General features: G+C 50.2%; 1 protein-coding gene across 2 annotated transcripts in view; it reads left to right on the top strand.

Moving 5' to 3' along the window:
- Nucleotides 1–19,669, top strand: part of NOS1 (nitric oxide synthase 1) — a 152,471-nt gene that overhangs the window by 27,590 nt on the left and 105,212 nt on the right. For both annotated transcript variants that reach the window (XM_030821472.1, XM_030821471.1), the window contains exon 2: nt 2,527–3,671. In XM_030821472.1, coding sequence (XP_030677332.1) covers nt 2,947–3,671 — 725 coding nt within the window. In that variant the 5' untranslated portion in view covers nt 2,527–2,946. The remainder of the gene's footprint in view (nt 1–2,526; nt 3,672–19,669) is intronic.

Raw genomic sequence — 19,669 nt, 5'->3', positions numbered from 1 at the left:
TTTCATTAAAGAATTAAGCCCTAATGCCAAACGGGATGCTCAAGAGAGCTCTGGAGATCCCGGCTGTCTCTGCCACCAACTGAACAGTGAGCATCCTGGGTTTGGTACCTGCAGGACATGGGGTTTGGGGAGGGTTAAGGAAGCAAGGAGAGAGAAGGGCACAGCGGTCCTGGATGGGTTTCCCTGCAAACCAGAACCCCAGCAGCAACATGCTGAAAGACACTCAGCCGCTCGACACCCGGGCCACACACAGCAGAAAAATGACACAGCACGCGGGCGACGCATGAATACACAGAGAGAAACACACACACAGAGCAACGCCAGATGGAGAATGCAGCCCGGGCTGAGCCCGGGGATTCATTATTTCCTCACCCACACAGAGGGGCTTTCAAAGTTACGTAATGCAGGCTGCAAAGGGGAGGCTGAACTTGCTAATTACCACCCCACACACCCCCCCATTGAGGGGATCCAGGAGGTGGCACCTCCTTCTGGGAGGGGTCTCTGCACCCACATCCTGCTCTCAGAGGCAGCAGGAGCTTGTCAGCTGCCTCAGCCCCAGGGTGACCCTGGGAAGTCGCTAAAAGGGAAACGAGGAAGTGAGTGTCAGTTTGTTAGTCATGGCAGATGGGGGCTCCCTCCTGGTGCTGAAGCATGGTGAGGATGCCGGCAGGAAGGGGCTTTGGGACAGAGATGGAAGTAGCACTTGAGTGGGGAGTAGGGAAAGAGATGGAAGGGTTCTCTGATGTCCACTACCCATCTTGCTGGTATTGATGTTTGTAGTGTGACCAAACCTATCTTTTTGAACTTGGAACAAACAAATAATTATGAGTAGGGATGGGCGGCTACTTCCCACCCTACCCACACCCACAGATCACCTTCCCCACCCCAGATGTGCCACACCGTGCATGTACACCACCCCGTGGGCACATGCTACAGGTGCTTGCCCCTCACCTGGGCCACAGCATCTCCAGCTGGGCCCCCTGTTGGCCTTTGGTACCCCAACCAGACCCCATTTCTTTGAGCCTGAGGGAGCCAGTGACTTGGAAGATGCCAGCATTTCAGGGAGAAAGTTAGGAGTTGAGAAAATAACTGGAATATAAATTTGATTTTTGGGGGGACAGGGGAGACAGTCTCACTCTGTTGCCCAGGCTGGAGTGCAATGGCGTACTCTCAGCTCACTGCAACCTCCGCCTCCTGGGTTCAAGCGATTCTTGTGCCTCAGCCTCCCGAGTAGCTGGGATTACAGGCACCCACCACCACACCCGGCTAATTTTTGCATTTTTAGTAGAGACGGAGTTTCACCATGTTGGCCAGGCTGGTCTCGAACTCCTGACCTCAGGTGATCCACCCACCTTGGCCTCCCAAAGTGCTGAGATTATAGGTGTGAGGCACTGTGCCCGGCCTGATTTATTTTTTTTTTAATAAATAGAGAAAGGGTCTCGCTATGTTGCCCAGGCTGGTCTCGAACTCCTGGGCTAATGAGATCCTCCCACCTCAGCCTCCCAAAGTGCTGGGATTACAGGTGTGAGCCACCATACCGGTACGAGAATATAAATTTGAAAGAGCTAGAGTATAAGTTTAAAAGTTCAGGCTCAAGGTCAAATCCTCCCCCTGCCATTATTCTCTATGTGACCTTGGACAAGTTACTGAACCTTCCCAAGCTTCCCTTTCCTCTTCTATTGAGGGGTTATCGTGAGGATCAAAGGAGAAATAACAAATATGTGTTAAGAGCGAACATGCTCAAAAAGTGTCTGCCGTGTTTAGTCTTTGGGGTTTTTCCTTCTTCAGTCAACGAATATTCATTGAGTGCCTACAATGTTCCTATGTTTCCCTTAGGAGTATAAAATCTACTCTTCCTAAGGTTTCTCCATCAGAGTTTCAGCTGTCTGTGGAGCACAAGTGTCTTCCACAATTTTATGTGGACCCATCTTCTTAGTATTTATGTTTGTAGTGTGACTAAGGCTATCCTTTTGAACATGGAACAAACTAATAATTACAAAAATGGTTATGAAGGCCAACTGACATTCGTCATCGTTGGGTCCATGGAAGGCAGTGTCATTCCCGTTCCACTGGGCTTTGGGAGTGGCTGCAACAGAGAGCCCAAAAATCTGTGCCAGCTGAGCCCCTGAGCTATGGATGGAAAATGTATACAAGACACAGAGAGCAACTAGGATGCTTGACAAGTTGGACTGATGACTTCTCGTGGTGGGAAAGAGATAAGAGAGGTCTTTTAATTCTCTCACTTGATTTCTGGGGCTGAATGTCCGTGTTTGCCCAGGGAGACCCTTTCGTCCCAGAGGGCTTTGATCATGGAAGTGAAACTAGGTAATTTGCAGCTAACCTTGAAAGGTGGCCCCTCCAGGAAGAAGGATTTTGTTTCTAGGTTGGCTTGAATTCTGGAGTGTCTTGTGGCTAGACTGTCAATTGGCTGCATTTTCTATCTCAGTTTTCAAGGTGGTGTTGGGCACTCTACTTCAATCTCTTTTTTTAAATTCTTTTCATCCCCTTCCTGTTCTTCCTCTTCAGCTCATGATGCCTCAGATCTGATCCGCATCTAACAGGCTGGCAATGAAGATACCCAGAGAATAGTTCACATCTATCATGCATCACTTCTAGACACAGCCACCAGACGCGTCTCCTTCCCTTTCTGCCTGACCTTAGGGACACATCCCACCGCCTCTCTTGACGTCTGCCTGGTCAACCATCACTTCCTTAGAGAATAAGGAGAGAGGCGGACGCAGGAAATCATGCCACCGACGGGCCACCAGCCATGAGTGGGTGACGCTGAGCTGACGTCAAAGACGGAGAGGGCTGAAGCCTTGTCAGCACCTGTCACCACGGCTCCTGCTCTCGGTGTAGCCTGAAGCCTGGCTCCTCCTGGTGAAATCATCTTGGCCTGATAGCATCGTGAGGTCTCCAGACAGGACCCCTCGGAAGCTGGTTACCATGGAGGATCACATGTTCGGTGTTCAGCAAATCCAGCCCAATGTCATTTCTGTTCGTCTCTTCAAGCGCAAAGTTGGGGGCCTGGGATTCCTGGTGAAGGAGCGGGTCAGTAAGCCGCCCGTGATCATCTCTGACCTGATTCGTGGGGGCGCCGCAGAGCAGAGTGGCCTCATCCAGGCCGGAGACATCATTCTTGCGGTCAACGGCCGGCCCTTGGTGGACCTGAGCTATGACAGCGCCCTGGAGGTACTCAGAGGCATTGCCTCCGAGACCCACGTGGTCCTCATTCTGAGGGGCCCTGAAGGTTTCACCACGCACCTGGAGACCACCTTTACAGGTGACGGGACCCCCAAGACCATCCGGGTGACACAGCCCCTGGGTCCCCCCACCAAAGCCGTGGATCTGTCCCACCAGCCATCGGCCGGCAAAGAACAGCCCCTGGCAGTGGATGGGGCCTCAGGTCCCGGGAATGGGCCTCAGCATGCCTACGATGATGGGCAGGAGGCTGGCTCGCTCCCCCATGCCAATGGCCTGGCCCCCAGGCCCCCAGGCCAGGACCCTGCGAAGAAAGCAACCAGAGTCGGCCTCCAAGGCAGAGGGGAGAACAATGAACTGCTCAAGGAGATAGAGCCTGTGCTGAGCCTTCTCACCAGTGGGAGCAGAGGGGTCAAGGGAGGGACACCTGCCAAGGCAGAGATGAAAGATATGGGAATCCAGGTGGACAGGTAAGCTCCACAGGGGTGTGTGTGTGTGTGTGTGTGTGTATGTGTGTGTGTGCATGCTTGTGTGTGTACATGTGCATCTACTGAGACTCAGCCTCATAGCCCAGAAGCCAACCTGGGCTGTCTCAGACACCTGTTTTTGCATAACCACTTGACGGCCCCCTTGATCTTCACTTAAAATTACATTCGCAAGAGGCCAGAGATCATAGCTTCTAGGATGCTTCTCTTGTCACAAAACCCAAAGCGAATTAATCATCATGGTAGCAGACAGTGTGTCTTCTCATCTTTATCCCCTATAATCCTCCAGGAACCTTACTTGCATTTTTGCAATCTATGTTTCACAAGTGAGAAGACGGAGGCTCGGAGTGGAGGCTGCCCTTCCTGAGGTTGCCTAGCAAGTGGGAGGCATGTGTGCATGGCACCCTGGGGTGTGTGGCTCTGCAAAAACCCTTGGAAGACAGGAGGGAAGAGCTGAGCTCTGGGCAACCCTTAGCTTAAATCAGCTTTCTTCTCATTGCAGCCAGTCCAGGATGTGTAAAATTCTAAAGGAGGAGAAGGGAATCAAAGTCTAGAATTGGCCCCGGTTCCTAAAAACCGCAGTCTTGCTGGGATTATGTGGGAGCTGGGACTAGAACGTAAAGAACTGGGTACCAGCCGTCTATGTTTGCCAGATTAATGTTTTCAATTCTCTGCAGGAGGAGAGCTGGCAACAGAGTGGGTGATGCTAGCTCCTTCTATGGGGAGAAATCAGCAGCTGGGCCAGGCAGTCAGAGAATAATGGGTCAGGAGACAAAACACAGAGAAGAGTTTCTCTGTCCCCCTTCCATTTGCATCTTAGGTCTGGCACTGATGCTACAGCCCCTAATGCCGCCAAGGTGGGTCTAAGCATACCCAGAGGGAGGCTCAGTCTGGGGCCACCAAAAAATCCAGGCCAAGATTTCCCAACCCTTTCCCCAAGAACCCCAAAGTGTCCTCAGAGCACTTAGAGATCTTCAGGAACATTCCGCCCCCCACAACCTGGGGGCCTGGATTAAGGTAGCTCCCCAGGCCCCTGCATTCACTCATTTAACAAATGTTCATTGAGGCCCTACTGTGTCTCAGGCACTGTCCTACGCTCTAGGGTAGAGCAATGAATGAAATCAACAAATCCCCTGCCATTGGGGAGCTCACAGTATAGTGGGGAGGACTGGTGATAAATAAGATAAATATATAAAATATGTAATGAGGTCATGCGCTACAGGTGCATAATGATGTCTCAGTTATCAAAGGGCCGCTTATGTATCAGGGATCCCATTCGATTATAAAACTGTATTGTTACTGTACCTTTTCCATGTTTAGATATGTTTAGATACACAAATCCTTACAATTGTGTTACAGTTGCCTGCAGCATTCCGTACAGTCATATGCTGTACAGGTCTGTAGCCTGGAGGCAATAGGCTACATAGCCTGGGTGTGGCGTAGGCTCTCCCATCCAGGTTTGTGTAAGTGCACTCTATGACGTTCCCACAATGACTGAATTGCCTAATGATGCATTTCACAGAATGTGTCCCCATCGTTAAGTGATGCGTGACCATCTGTTAGGGATATATGTAAAGGAGATAAAGAAAGCAGGAAAGGGATTAGCCGGGTGTGATGGCACATGCCTGTAGTCACAGCTACTCAGGCGGCTGAGGCAGGAGAATCACTTGGACCCGGGAGGCAGAGGTTGCAGTGAGCCGAGATTGCGCCACTACACTTCAGCCTGGGCAACAGAGCGAGAGCGAGACTCCATCTCAAAAAAAAGAAAAAAAAAACAGGGAAGGATGGGATCAGAAATATTGAGAACTTTTAAATAGGGAGGCTAGGGCAGGTCTCACTAGGAAGGCAACATTTAAATACAGCCGGGCAAGGTGGCTCACGCCTATAATCCCAGCACTTTGAGAGGCTGAGGCGAGCAGATCACCTGAGGTCAGGAGTTCGAGGCCAACCTGCCAACATGGTGAAACCCCATCTCTACTGAAAATACAAAATTAGCCAGGTGTGATGGTGGGTGCCTGTAATCCCAGCTACTTGGAAGGCCGAGCCAGGAGAATCGCTTGAACCCGGGAGACGGAGGTTGCAGTGAGCCGAGATCGCACCACTGCACTCCAGCCTGGACCACAGAGTGAGACTCCGTCTCATAATTAATTAATTAAATGCCTGGAGCAAGGGAGAGAAGGAGTCTGGCAGCTTTCTAGGGGGTGGGAGAGGGGATGGGCACTCCAGGTAGAGAGAAGATCCTGTGCAGAGTCCTCAGGTAGGAGTGTGCTTAACATGTTTGAGGCACTGCATGGCATGCACCTTCCTCCCAAACTGCCCTTTGGTGGCCCCTCAGTCTGTGGCAGCCCACCTCAGCCTGCCAGTGCATCAGAGTTTTCCTAACTTCTCACACCTGGACAAAAATGGGGCCAATTCCAGCGAGACCCCAGAGCCCCCCAAGGAGTAGGACAGGGGCTCCATCACAAGTCCCTGGGCAGAGGGGAAACCAGGGTCACTGGCCTCCCTTTAAGCCCCTTCCCTCCAACCTACTCCTTTTTTCCTCTGTACATTCCCTGGGGACAGCCTGGAGTCCTCCCTGCACCTTTGGTCCTCATCCCCAGGAGGAGGAAGACCAAGAGTCTTGGTCCGGATACTCACAGCATGGTGTGACGTCTCAGTGAGGTAGATGCATGCGTGGGGAACTCTGTGGCATTGGATGTCCATTTCCAGAGTGGGTAGCCGGGATTAGTCTTCAAGATTCTGCTGGCTGGGGGAGATTTGAAGCCTGGTTCACCCACAACTAGCACAGGAGGCCTCCCAGGCTGGAACCCGCGCCTCAGGGAGCTGCCACTGCCCGTGGGTCCCTCCAGCAGCACATCCAGTGGAGGTGGCATCTTGAGGCCTTGTTGTGTCTCCCAGCAGTCCAGCTCATGCCATGGAGTTAAATCCTAAGGCAGCTGTAGGATCCAGAACGGAAGGCATTGGCCTTGTTTGCCAGGAGGCTTTGGGAAGTGTCCCTCCCAAAAGGCTGCCCCCAAGCACCACCTCTGCCTCCCAATCCTCTACCACCCTCCCTGTCCCTCAGTGCTCCCTGTCCCTCAGTGCTCCCTCTCCTGAGAAGAGCAGCACCAGAGTGGGAGCTCTGTCTTACTTTATATAAGCAGAGTCCCCTTCCCATGGGCACCTGAATCCCAGCCGTATCTAATGTCCATGCACTTCATTGCAATTCTCAACTGGGCATCAGGTGGGCGTGGAGGGGTGAGTATCAGAGTTCTGAAGGGCTCTATTTCAGCCACACCCCCAGAACCCCAGGAGTCTGAATCTCTGTATGCGATGTGGAGATGTCCCCCAGAGGATCCCAGTGCACCGTCTCTTCCAGAACTGGGAGCCGGGTCCTTCCCCTCCAGGGAGTTCGTTTGATCCTCCCCCCCAGCCGACAGTCTGGGACACAAGGATTGGTGCAGAACTCTAGGCTTGGGTGTGATGTGGAGGACTTCATGGGAGCCCTCGTGTCACCAAGCACCAAGGGGCTCCTCTCCAAACGCCATCTCAGAAAGCAATCTCCTGCCTTTGTTTCCCCAAGGAAGAGGGAGGGACAAGCTGGCCTGCCATGGAGTCCTGCCCCTGCAGACCTATTTTCCCAACTCAGAAGGCTGCATCCAAGCTCTCAGCTTCCCTCATCCCTTGCGGCCTTCCCACTAGTCACCCATCTCAGCTGTGACCATGATGAGGTGGTTTGCCTGAAAGCGGCCAAAAACCCTGCTTCAGAGGAGAGACAAGGTCTAGAGAAGGTGGCTTAGAGCAAGTACAGGGCTCTGTGAAACCCACTTAGGTGAGCAGTTCTAAGGATGAGTGATATATAATAATAGTGTGTGTCCTCCTTGCTCAATGGCTTGGACTCAAAGCACCCCCATTTCTTTTTTTTTTTATTTTTTTTTTTTTTTTTTTTGAGACAGAGTCTTGCTTTGTCGCCATGCTGGAGTGCTGTGGTATGATCTTGGCTCACTGTAACCTCCGCCTCCCAGGTTCCAGCAATTCTCCTGCCTCAGCCTCCCGAGTAGCTGGGATTACAGGCATGTGCCACCACACCTGGCTAATTTTTGTATTTTTAGTAGAGACAGCGTTTCGCCATGTTGGCCAGGCTGGTCTTGAACTCCTGACCTCAGGTGATCTGCCCGTCTCGGCCTCCCAAAGTGCTGGGATTACAGGAGTGAGCCACCATGCCCGGCCAGCACACCCATTTCTTAACACATATTTTTAAATGTCTTTACTAACTGGATGCTAATTCATGGATCATATAACCTACTCGCACTTCGTATTTTTAAAATCTAATATAATGCCATTAACTATAAAATGAAGGGGACCTCATAAAAGTAACTTATAATTTCAAAAGCCTGCAATTTAACATATCAGTGCTCAGACACAACTGCACTGGAATGATCAGATGTTTGCGCCTAAGCATAGAACTGCAGCAAACACAACAGCATCAGAAGCAGAGACCGACACAGGTGTGTTGTTTTGGCAACTCAAATGCCATGAGCAGCATCGCCTTGGTGATGCAATTTTCCAAAATGGTGAATGACTCCTGATAAAACAATGGGTAAATCAATCTTTCCTTAATTTACGCAATGGATTTACTGCACGGAAAATTCAGTCTGTTTTAAAGCCATATTTATACAAGAGAGAGCTGGGATCTCAGCCCAGGAATATAAGCTTGCCTTTCATATGTGTGAAGTCCCAGAGATCGTGTGGCATGCAAGACTCTCTTCCTTCATGTTCCTGGTGTTGCAGGATGGCCACCACTCCTAATGCCACCTCCCTCCTACTACAATGTCAGGAGCACCCCCACCTCCATCCTTGTAACAACCAAAACTACCTCCACAAATTACCAAATGGCCTCCTAGGGGCTGAAATAAGGACCTCTTTAGGCATCAGTGTCCCAGGTCAGGAATTGGAATCCCAGAGCTAGAATGCTCTTTGGGGTCACTCTTGTGACGGGCAGTCCTGGCTTGATTCAAGCCGCTTAGAGCACACTGCTGCCTGGAAAATGCTCATCCTCCCAGTGACCTCTCCATCCAGGCTGCATGTGGAGGTGGGCATCAGCACTGGCATCCTGGATGCTGGGTGAAGTCGCTGGCCCAAGAAAACCCACGGGCTTGGGTGACAGTGAAGCCCACCAGTCCCAGAGCCCCAGATCCAGGGCACACATGCCAGTCGGGGAGCCAAGCTGAGGTGGGAGCCATCACTGCTTCTCAGCAGTGCCTTGTCTCTCCTGCTCTGTTGTCCCCATTTTCTTTTTTTCTTTCCTCTTGGCAACAGTCTTAATCTCCTGCCACGTCTCTTCCATTCTCCCATGGGGCGTCCCTGTAGTTTCGGGATGGTGGTACTTATTTGGGAGGAGAAGTGATGTTTACTCTGAAGACAGTCTTATCCCTTCATCCCAGGAGGAAGGTGGCTCCAGCAGGCAGTGGCAGCAATACGAGGGGGTTTGGGGAAGGGAGATAGTGAATCCCAAAGTTTCAGCACATTCTGTACTTGGGAGCAGTCACTTTATTTATTTATTTATTTATTTAGAGACAGAGTCTTGCTCTGTAGCCCAGGCTGGAGTGCAGTGGCGCCATGATGGCTCACTGCAACCTCTACCTCCTGGGCTCAAGTGATCCTCCCACCGCAGCTCCCCAAGTAACTGAGACCATGCCCAGCTAATTTTTTTATATTTTTTGTAGAAACAGGGTTTCATCATGTTGCCCAGGCTGGTCTCAAACTCCTAGCCTCAAATTATCCACCTGCCTCAGCCTCCCAAAGTGCTGGGATTACAGGCGTGAGCCACTGTGCCTGGCTGGAGCGGTCACTTTAAAATGCTGCATGTAAAAGAATATCCAGGTTACTCAGCTTGCTGCCCTGAAGGAGGGTTCCAAAGAGGCCAAGGTCCCCGATCCAGTGTCCATCTGGACCAGCAGGTCAGCCTCACCCTGCGCTGATAACCCCTCCCACTTGTAGAGCACTTGGTTACTTACAAAGTCTCTTCACAATAGTTGTCAGCCTCTTCCGAGAGTGTCTGAATTCTGCCCCATAAGTAGGATGTGTGGTTTCAGCCACCACAGAGGCTCAGAGAGGTAAACAACTTTCCCAGGGTCACACAGCACTGGCCACAGGATGCTCTCCTGGTTCTACCTAGAAGCTTCATAGTGAGTGTCTAGAACTAAAGAGACAGGCGAGGTGTGGTGGCTCACGCCTGTACTCCCACATCTTGGAAGGCTGAGGCAGGTGGATCACTTGAGGTCAGCCTGGCCAACATGGCGAAATCCCATCTCTAGTAAAAATCAAAAAAAAAAAAAAATTAGCCAGACGTGGTGATGCATGCCTGTAGTCCCAGCTACTTGGGAGGCTGAGGCAGGAGAATCGCTTGAACCTGGGAGGCAGAGGTTGCAGTGAGTCGAGATTGCCCCACTGCACTCCAGCCTGAGTGACAGAGCCAGACTCTGTCTCAAAATAAAATAACAAAATAAAATAAAATATTAAAGGGATGCTAGGCAAGAGAATGTGGCTGGAGGAACAGAAGTCAATTTCAACCCCAGAGAATCAGCTCAGTTGTCGGAGGCAGAGAAGAAAGCTCCTTCTCTGGCAAGCCTAAGTTTTATCATTATTAGGCTTGTCAATCTCTGTGGAGCACTAGAAGTGAGTCTGAGTCCATGCTACAGTCTGTATGTCAATTAATTCGTTTTCTCTGCACAGCACTTTGTTTTCCTGATGGGGAAACCAGGGCTCAGAGAGGTATGGTCACTTGTCCCAGATCACACAGCTAGCAAGTAGCAAAGCCAGGACTTGACCCCAAATTCATACTCTTGGCCTCTACTGAATTTCTAGATTGCACTGTTGGCCACAGTGCACTTGGCTTCTAGCCATCACATTTTTGAGGACGCTGGAATATTTTCTCAGAGTCTGAAAGGGAAACTGAGGCCTTGGGTGCCATCTACTAAAGAAAGTGCCCCTGGCCTGTTGTAGCTAATGCAGATCACCCTGAGGGATGCCCGACATTGAGATGCCCAAGACCCAGCTTCACTCAAGCAACAGGAGGGACTCCCCCATTTATGGAAGGGCCCCTTCATTTGCTCTGTGGTCCTCATGCCCTTTCTTCTTCACTGCAACCTTGGTGGGCAGGCAGGCTTATCCCATGGCTCTTCCTCAGAATAAAAGTCTGGGTACCCACCTGACAACATGGCAGGGGCACAGATGGAGAGAAGGTGGAGGATGGGATGAAAAAGCCCATTCTTCATCCAAGGCTGGTTCCCACCCATGGTCTCACCATTTAAGCACCACATTCCATTCCTCTCTGAATCCCCATCATTTAGTTCCAAGCTTGACCCCAGGGTAGGCCTTAGAGGAGGGAGGGAGGGAGGGAAGGAAGAACGCATGAAAGAAGGAGGGAGGGTGGGAGTAAGGAGGAAGCAAGGAAGGAGGTAAGGAGGGAAGGAGGAAGGGAGGGAAGGAAGGAAGAAAGGAAGGAGAGAGGGAAAGAAGCAGGGAAGGAAGTGGGGAGGGAAGAAGGAGGGAGGGAAGGAGAGATGAAAGAAGGAGGGAAGGAAGGAAGAAAGGAAGGAGAGAGGGAAGGAAGGAGGGAAGGAGGGAAGGAAGTGGGGAGGGAAGGAAGGAAGGAGGGAAGGAGAGATGAAAGAAGGAGGGAAGGAAGGAAGAAAGGAAGCAGGGAAGGAAGGAGGAAGGGAAGCAAGGAAGGAGGAAAGGAATGAGAGAGGGAAGGAAGGAAGAAAGGAAGGAGGGAAGGAAGGAGGGAGGGAAAGAAAAGAGGGAAGGAGGGAGGGAGGGGAGGAGGGACAGGGAGGGAAGGAAGGAAAGAGAGCGAAGGAAGGAGGAAGGGAAAAAGGAGGGAGGGAAGAAGGAGAGAGGAAAGGAAGGAGGGAAGGGAGAAAGGAAGGGAAGGAAGGATGGAGGGAAAGCAGGAGTGAGGAAAGGGAGGAGAGAAGGAAGGAGGAAGGGAAAGGAGAGGGAACAAGGGAGGGAGGGGAGGAGGGACAGAGGGAAGGAAGGAAGGAGGGAGGGAAGGAAATGGAGGGACAGAAGGAGGGAAGGAAGGAAGAAAGGAAAGAGGAAGGGAAAGAAGGAGGGAGGGAAGGAAGGAGGGAGGAAGGGAAGGAAGGAGAGAGGGAAAGATGGAGAAAAGGAAGGAAGGAAGGAGGGAGGGAAGGAAGGAAAAAGAAAGGGAAGGAAGGAGAAGGGGAAGAGAGGAGAGAGGGGGGGAAGGGAGGAGAGAGGGAGGGAAGGTAGAAGAGAGAGGGAGGGAGGGAAGGAGGGAAGGAAGGAAGGAAAGAGGGAAGGAAGGAGGGAGGGAAGGAGGGAAGGAAGAAGAGAGGGAGGGAAGGAAGGAGGGAGGGCGGGAAGGAAGGAAAGATTCTGTTCCCCTATGGCTTTCTCTACCGCAGGGAAGATGACTGACTGGCTCAGTTTTTGCTTAGAGGACTCACGCTAGTTAGAATTCTCCGTTAGAACTGACCTCAGCATGACCAATGGCAGTATTGATTCCAGGACTGTCTGAGTCAGAAGCACTCCTCCCAGACCACACTTGATGTATCTCAGAGCTTGGAATCCCTCTGCTGGGGCATATTTCAATTAAGGAACTAAGCCCAGTAACTTAGCCTTCAACCTGAATTTCCACCTTTTATTCTGATCTTGCCCACTTGAACGTAAGCAGCTCCCCATCCACCCTTCCCGGGGATTACTCTCGCTTTGTACCCTCTCCCCATCTGTGTCCCTGCCGTCTTGCCAGGTGGGTACCCAGCCCTTTATTCTGAGGAAGAGCCATGGGATAAGCCTGCCTGCCCACCAAAAATGATGAGTAACCTGGGGGCTTCTCACTGCCTTTCATGGAATGAATGTTTACTGAGCATCCATTCTGCCCCTGATACTGTACTCAGCCCTGGGAATTCCATGGTGAACCTCTGCCCTTGGAGAATCATATCAGAGACAAGAAATCAAAAATAAGTAGGCCGGGTGCAGTGGCCCATGCCTGTAATCCCAGTACTTTGGGAGGCTGAGGCGGGTGGATCACCTGAGGTCAGGAGTTCGAGACCAGCCTGGCCAACATGGTGAAACCCCGTCTCTACTAAAAATACAAAAATCAGCCAGGTGTGGTGGCACACGCCTGTAATCCCAGCTACCCAGGAGGCTGAGGCAGGAGAATCGCTTGAACTCAGGAGGCAGAGGCTGCAGTGAGCCGAGACCATGCCACCGCACTCCAGCCTGGGCAACAGAATGAGACTCCATCGCTAAATAAATAAATAAATAGACACATGCAATCATCTTAGATAGTGGTACATGCTATGAAGGAAATAAAACAGTAATTTGAAGAAAAGTGGTTGGGGTTTGGTAGAGCATTAGATAGGGGGGTCAGGAAGGGGCTTTCTGAAAAGACAACATTTGTACTGAGGCCAGAAGATACCAACCATGTGACATCTAGGGAAGGGTGTTCCTAGCAGAAGACACAGCAGGAGCGAAGGCCCTGAGACAGGAACAGGGTTGGGACGTGCAAAGGACAGAAAGCTCGAGGGGCTTGAGCATAGTGAGTGGAGGGAGAGTGGTGGGCAGTGAGGCTGGACACATGGGTGGGCCGATCAACCACTCTACTGTCATCCCTGTCCCCGCCCCCATTCACTCATTGTATCAGCTTCCTATGGCTGCATAACAAATCACCCCAAACTTGGCGGCTGAAAGCAATACACCTTTATTCCCTTATCATTCTGACGGTCTTAAGTCTGAAGTGGTCTCAGTGGGCTGATATCAAATCAAGGTATCAGCAGGACTGTGTTCTTTCCTGGAGGCTCTTGAAGAGAACTCATTTCCTTGCCTCTTCCAGGGTCTAAAGCTGCGTTCCTTGCATTCTTTAGCTTGTGGCCCCTTCCTCCATTTTCAAAGCCAGGAGCAGAGCATCTTGCTTCCGTGGTGACATCCCCTCTGTAGTCAGAGCTCCCTCTGTAGCCCTCTTATCAAGACACATGATTAAATTGAGGGCCCACGGAGATAACTCCAGGGAATCTGCCCATCACAAGATCTGTAACATCCCATCATATCTGCAGAGACCCTTTCTCCATCTAAGGAAACATATACGGGTTCAAGGGTTTAGGACCTGAGATCCTTGGGCCGTTATTCAGCCTACCACACTCATCTAACCAACACCATTGAGCAATGCTGTGGCCCGGCCCTGGGCTAACCAATGGCTGTCCCTCTTGCCATCCCTATGAGGTCTCACTGGACTAAGTCCACTGACCTTGCTTCTAGCCCCTCCTTCCACTTTACGTCTCACCAGCTACGTACTTCAGGAAAGCCCTTTGACCTCTTTGGGCATCAGTTTCCCCATCTTTAAAAATGAGATGTGGACCAGGTGAGCCTTAAGGTTTCTCCCAGAACTAGTGTTCAGGTTCCTCGTGAGGGCCACTGGCTGGCACACTCATCACAGGCCAGACCACACCTGGATCGTAAGAACTACCCCATTCCACCTCTCTGGAACATTCCTCCAAAGAGAGGAACTCAAAACATCCTTTTAGGGCAAGGGTTGCAAACAAGGTTGAGGACCACACACAGTTCTCCCATGAGTTTTATTTGGCCTGCAGTTTTCTAGAAAAGTGAATTTGCGGCAAAATCAAGTTTCCAGCCTCTTAAAAAAAAAAAAAAATCCAAAGAACTGTTAACACAGAATCTACATCTTCCTGAGGCAACCAGTGACAGGAGCTGGGAAGGGGACACTGTGGGGTCTCTTATCCTCCAGCATCCAAACAGCCCAGTCCACACATTGACCTCACCAGCCTGTCTTCTGCAGACATGTGAGTTTGAGAATCCTGCCCAGCTTTGGTGATATTAGCAATTAAGTCATGATTGTGACAGAGCCCAAAGGCCCTCTCCTCACTTCCCAGCTGCGGCATTCATGGTTGAATTCCTCCTCTTGAAAGCATACTTTTGGCCAGGTGTGGGGGCTCACGCCTGTAATCCCAGCACTGGGAGGCCAAGGCAGGAGGATTGCTTAGGCCAAAGAGTTTAAAACCAGCCTGGGCAACAGAGCAAGACCCTATCTCTACAAAAAATTTTAAAAACTAGTCAGGGATGGTGATGCATGCCTGTAATCCCTGCTACTCAGGAAACTGAGACAGGAGGATCACTTGAGCCCAGAAGTTCGAGGCTGCATTGAGCTATGATCATGCCACTGTACTTTAGAGACTTTGTCTCTAATAATAATAAAGCATACTTTTCTGTTTAACAAGAGCTTCCCACTCCTCCCACTCCAAGCATGATGAAATCTAGAAGAAAAGCTTTGCAGAGACCCCAGACCCAGCCTCCACAGCCTCCAAGTCTTCCTACTTTAACTCAGCTCCCAGCATTCCAGACCAGGTGGAGGCAGAAACCAAGGCTGTTGGAGCGTGCAGGGCCAGGAGAAGCAGGAGTCAGAGAGAGCGTAGCGTCTGCTGAGAAATGTGGTCAGGGCCTCCTGCCAGCACCAGCTGCTCCTCGGCGGCCTCCTTGTCTGGTTGGCCAGAACAGGCAGCAGCCCCCGCCTCCCTGTGCCCAGCACACAGGCCTGGCCCACCTGCTCCTCTCCCAGGTCCTTGGGGTCCGTAAGTGGTCAGCAACGGGTCAATCGACCCACCTTCAAACTTCCTGGGGAATCAAGCCCAGGACCCCTTTTCCTTCCATGCAAGAGGTCGGGGAACCTGGTTCTTAGGAAGCCTCAGTTGGAAGGATCTGGCAAAGATTCTCAGAAGGTTTAGAGATGCAAGAGCAACTTTTGGCTTGCGTATGATCATCCAGCTAGTGAAGTGGAAGAAAAAAGGATTTAGTTTTGTTCTTGCCAGAAAGCATAGAAAATGCTTGCCAGGAGGGAGGCAGAGCTCCACACCTGGCCTTATAGGAGGACGGGAGTGAAGAAAGGAAAGGAGAAAGGGAAGGCTGACATCTCTAACCCAGAAGGAACCTTGCTGCCTACTGCTAGAGCCTGGGCCAGAGAGTTCCCAGGGAAATGGGTCTCCCAGTGTGTCCATGGACCACCTGGGGTGCTTCTGATGACGCAGATGCTAGGGTTCCCTCCTAGACCCACTACTCAAACTCTCTAGGAGGAGAGCTCAGAAATCTGAAGGGGGTGTGGTGTGTGTGACAGGGTCTGTTTCTGTCGCCCAGGCTGGAGTGCAGTGACACAACCTTAGCTCACTGCAGTCTCAACCTCCTGGGCTCAAGTGATTCTCCTGCCTCAGCCTCCCCAGTAGTTGGGACTATAGGCAGGTGCCATCACGCTCAGCTAATTTTTTCATTTTGTGTATAGACAGGGTCTCACTTTGTTGCCCAGCCTGGTCTGGAACTCCTGGGCTCAAGCAAACTTCCCACCTCGGCCTCCTAAAGTGCTGGAAAGACAGGCATGAGTCACCATGCCTGGCCAGGAATCTGAATTTTAACAAGCCCCTCAGTTGATTTGGATGCACCCTGGAGTTTGAGAATCACCAAATGTGACCACCTGATAGCCCTGGGGACACTGGCCACCAGAATGCCAAGCTCATTGGGGGATGGCTTTTCCAGAGGGAGAAGGACACCTGAGAGGGGTGGGTGAGGGCCATTTAATGAAGGCGAACTCCTCAATTCCATTTGGGAACAAGAGACAGCTGGTAAATAAATCCTTGCAGATCCTTGGGTGAGCATAGAGCAAGGATGGGGAGGAACTTGGAAGCATTGCATTGAGATGCTCAGCCACATCTAAACCACTGAGAGTGCCTCTCAATGGTTAGGAGTACAATTTTGCCTCCCAGGGGGCACTTTGCAATATCTGGAAGCATTTTTTTGGTTGTAACAACTTTGGGGATAGGGGTGCTACTGGCATCTAGTGTGCAGAGGCCGGGAATGCTGCTCAAACATCCTCCAATGCACAAGACAGTCCCGGCAACAAGAAATTATGAGGCCCAAAATACCAGTAGTGTGGAAGCAGAGAAACTCTGATCTAAACTGAGATTATTCCAGGCAGCTGGGCAAGACCAAGACTCATGAGCACTGTTAAAGGGGAGTTACCATCCAGACATCTCAAGAAGTCAAAAGAGGCCCTGTCCATCTCCTTCTGTGAGCTCTCAATATATTTTTGGTGAATAAATAATAAAACAGGCCAGGCACAGTGGCTCACACCTGTAATCCCAACACTTTGGGAGGCTGAGGCGGATGGATCACTTGAGGTCAGGAGTTGGAGACCAGCCTGGCCAACATGGTGAAACCCCGTCTCTACTAAAAATACAAAAATTAGCAAGGCTTGGTGGTGCACGTCTGTAACCTCAGCTACTCAGGAGGCTGAGGCAAGAGAATTGCTTGAACCCAGGAGGCGGAGGTTGCAGTAAGCTGAGATCGTGCCACTGCACTCCAACCTGGGTGACAGATTGAGACTCTGTCTCAAAATAATAAAATAATAATAATAAAACAGAGTTACTAAATTTATATTTCACAGATGAGTATATTCAACACATCTACCGCATTTGGAGAGCACATCTAACATCCAAGTTTGAGGTTCTTCTCAGATATGAGGTCCAACCAAATGCTGCCCTCCCAGAGGCCCCCCACATAAGCCCTATACACAGTGACTCTCAGCTGGGACAACAGTGAAGAGACATCTCATCTGCAAGCTCTTGTTGCCTGCTGTGTGACCTTTGACAAATTACCTAATCTCTCTGGGCATCCGTTTTCTTAGTTCTAAATGGAAATATTCATCACTCATGTTTAGTTAGTGCCGATTATGTGCTAGGCATTTTCCATGCATGATCTCATTAAATTCCCATGACAGGTGGGACATGAAGTGGGCCGTCAAGGCTGAGTAGGAGTTGGCTCTCAGCAGAGGGAACATGAAAGAGCAACCTGGGGAGCTTAAGTATAAAGGTAAGGGTGGACATGGTGTGCTCCTCGGGAAGAGGGAGGAGTCAAGAGATCAGGGCCAAGAATGATAGGAGGTAGGAGTCTGGAAGGGAAGTAGAGAGTTATCAAATTCCTGGGCTCTGTGAACAAGACATGGCAGTTTAGAAAGTGTCTGAGTGTAGACTTCCCCACGTGTGTCCCAGCCCCCAGCAAAGATGCCCCCTGGTTGGAGCCATGTGTGCCTTCGATTCCCAGTCTTTGGAGACATTAAGGTTTCCAGCGGCTGCACTGTCTGACAATATAGCCTTAAGCCACATATGGCTCTTTAAATTTAAATCAATCCAAGTTAAATAAAATTTAAATTTTAGTTCCTCCGTGATAATAACCACATTTCAAATGCTCAATTGCCACATGTGTCTAGTGGCTATAACATGAGATTGTGCGGATATGAGACATTTCCACCATCGCAAGAAGTTCTACTAGACAGTGATGACTTAGAGGAAGAGTCAGTGTTCTACGCAGAGCTAGAAGTTTCTTTCTCTGTTTCTTTCTGATCCTCCATAAGCAGTAAGAGTGATGGCAGGTGCCACACTGCTAAGTATTATAAGCTTTACCTCCTTTAATCATTGCAGATATTATTGACCCTATTTAACAGATGAGTAAACTGAGTGTAAGACATGAAGCATCCAAAGTTGCACAGTTTATAACCAGCAAAGCCAGGACTTGAATCCAGTTCCACCCAATCCACAGCCACATCCTTAACCAGCATGCTACACTGCTCCTGCAACCCCAGCAAACAGGTGGATCCAGGTTGAACAGATTTGTGGCAATAAGCCAGATATTTCCCTCAGACCTGGTTATCACTGACAGATTGTGGGCTGAGAATCAAACTAAATCTACTTCTGATTTTGCTGCTGGGGGAAGGGAAACCAAATAGTTCAACCTGGATGTTTCTCATGGTCCCATATTAAAAATACCCTTCCTGGGTGGATCACTCGAGGCCAGGAGTTCAAGACCAGGCTGGCCAACATGGTGAAATCCTGTCTCTACTAAAAATAAAAAAATTTTTTAAAATTAGCTGGGCGTGGTGGTGTGCACCTATAATCCCAGCTACTAGGGAGGCTGAGGCAGGAGAATCACTTGAACCTGGGAGGTGGAGGTTACAGTGAGCCAAGATCATGCCACTGCACTCCAACCTGGGAGACAGAGCAAGACTATCTAAAAAAAAAATAATAAAAATTTTATGTGCTCATCACACAGGACTCCAAAATTAAGTTTTTGTTGGCAAAACACTTCAACTGCATTGTTTAAACAAAAGTCTTAATGGATTTTTTTTTAAAAATGATGTTAAAAGAAACTCTCTCTGCAAATTCAAATTCACATAAGACGAACCATGTGATCATTTCCAAGTCGCCTAGGTAATTGTAGCTTGTAATTTTTGTAAATTGGCTTCACTCAGCAGCAGATGTTGGGTTACTTGCTCTGTAGCCTCTGGCTTAGAATGAGCATCCTAACCAGTTTTTTCTACCTCTGTTTTAAAAAAGGAAGGATCTCCTGTAATCCCAGCACTTTGGGAGGCCAAGGCAGGTGGATCGCCTGAGGTCAGGAGTTCAAGACCAGCCTGGCCAACATGGTGAAACCCCATCTCTACTAAAAATACAAAAATTAGCTGGGCGTGGTGGTGTGCGCCTATAGTCCCAGCTACTCTGGGGACTGAGGCAGGTGAATCGCTTGAACGTGGGAGGCAGAGGTTGCAGTGAGCCGAGATCACGCCACTGCACTCCAGCCTGGGTGACAGAGCAAGACTCCTTCTCAAAAATAAAAAAGGAAGGATCTTGGCAGCCCACCAGTCACACCTAGTTTCAAATCCCAGCTGTACTATATGCTTATGGTGGGACCTTGGGAAACTTACATAACCCCTCTGGGTTCAGTTTTGTCCTGTGTAAAATGGGGGCTTTTAATGTCTGTTGAAATTAAATGAAATAACTTCTGTGCAAGTACCCGCAGTGTTATAGAGGCTCCAAATGCATTAACCTCCTCCCTTCTCTGCTGAATCCTCATTTATGGTCATGTGATATAGGATCAGTAGTTTCAGAGCTGAAAGGGAACTGAGTGACATTTAGAGC

Source organism: Nomascus leucogenys, chromosome 10, assembly GCF_006542625.1.
Source record: "Nomascus leucogenys isolate Asia chromosome 10, Asia_NLE_v1, whole genome shotgun sequence".
Lineage (NCBI taxonomy): Eukaryota > Metazoa > Chordata > Mammalia > Primates > Hylobatidae > Nomascus > Nomascus leucogenys.
Note: the sequence above shows the minus strand (reverse complement) of the source record. Positions and strands in the feature narration are given on the sequence as shown.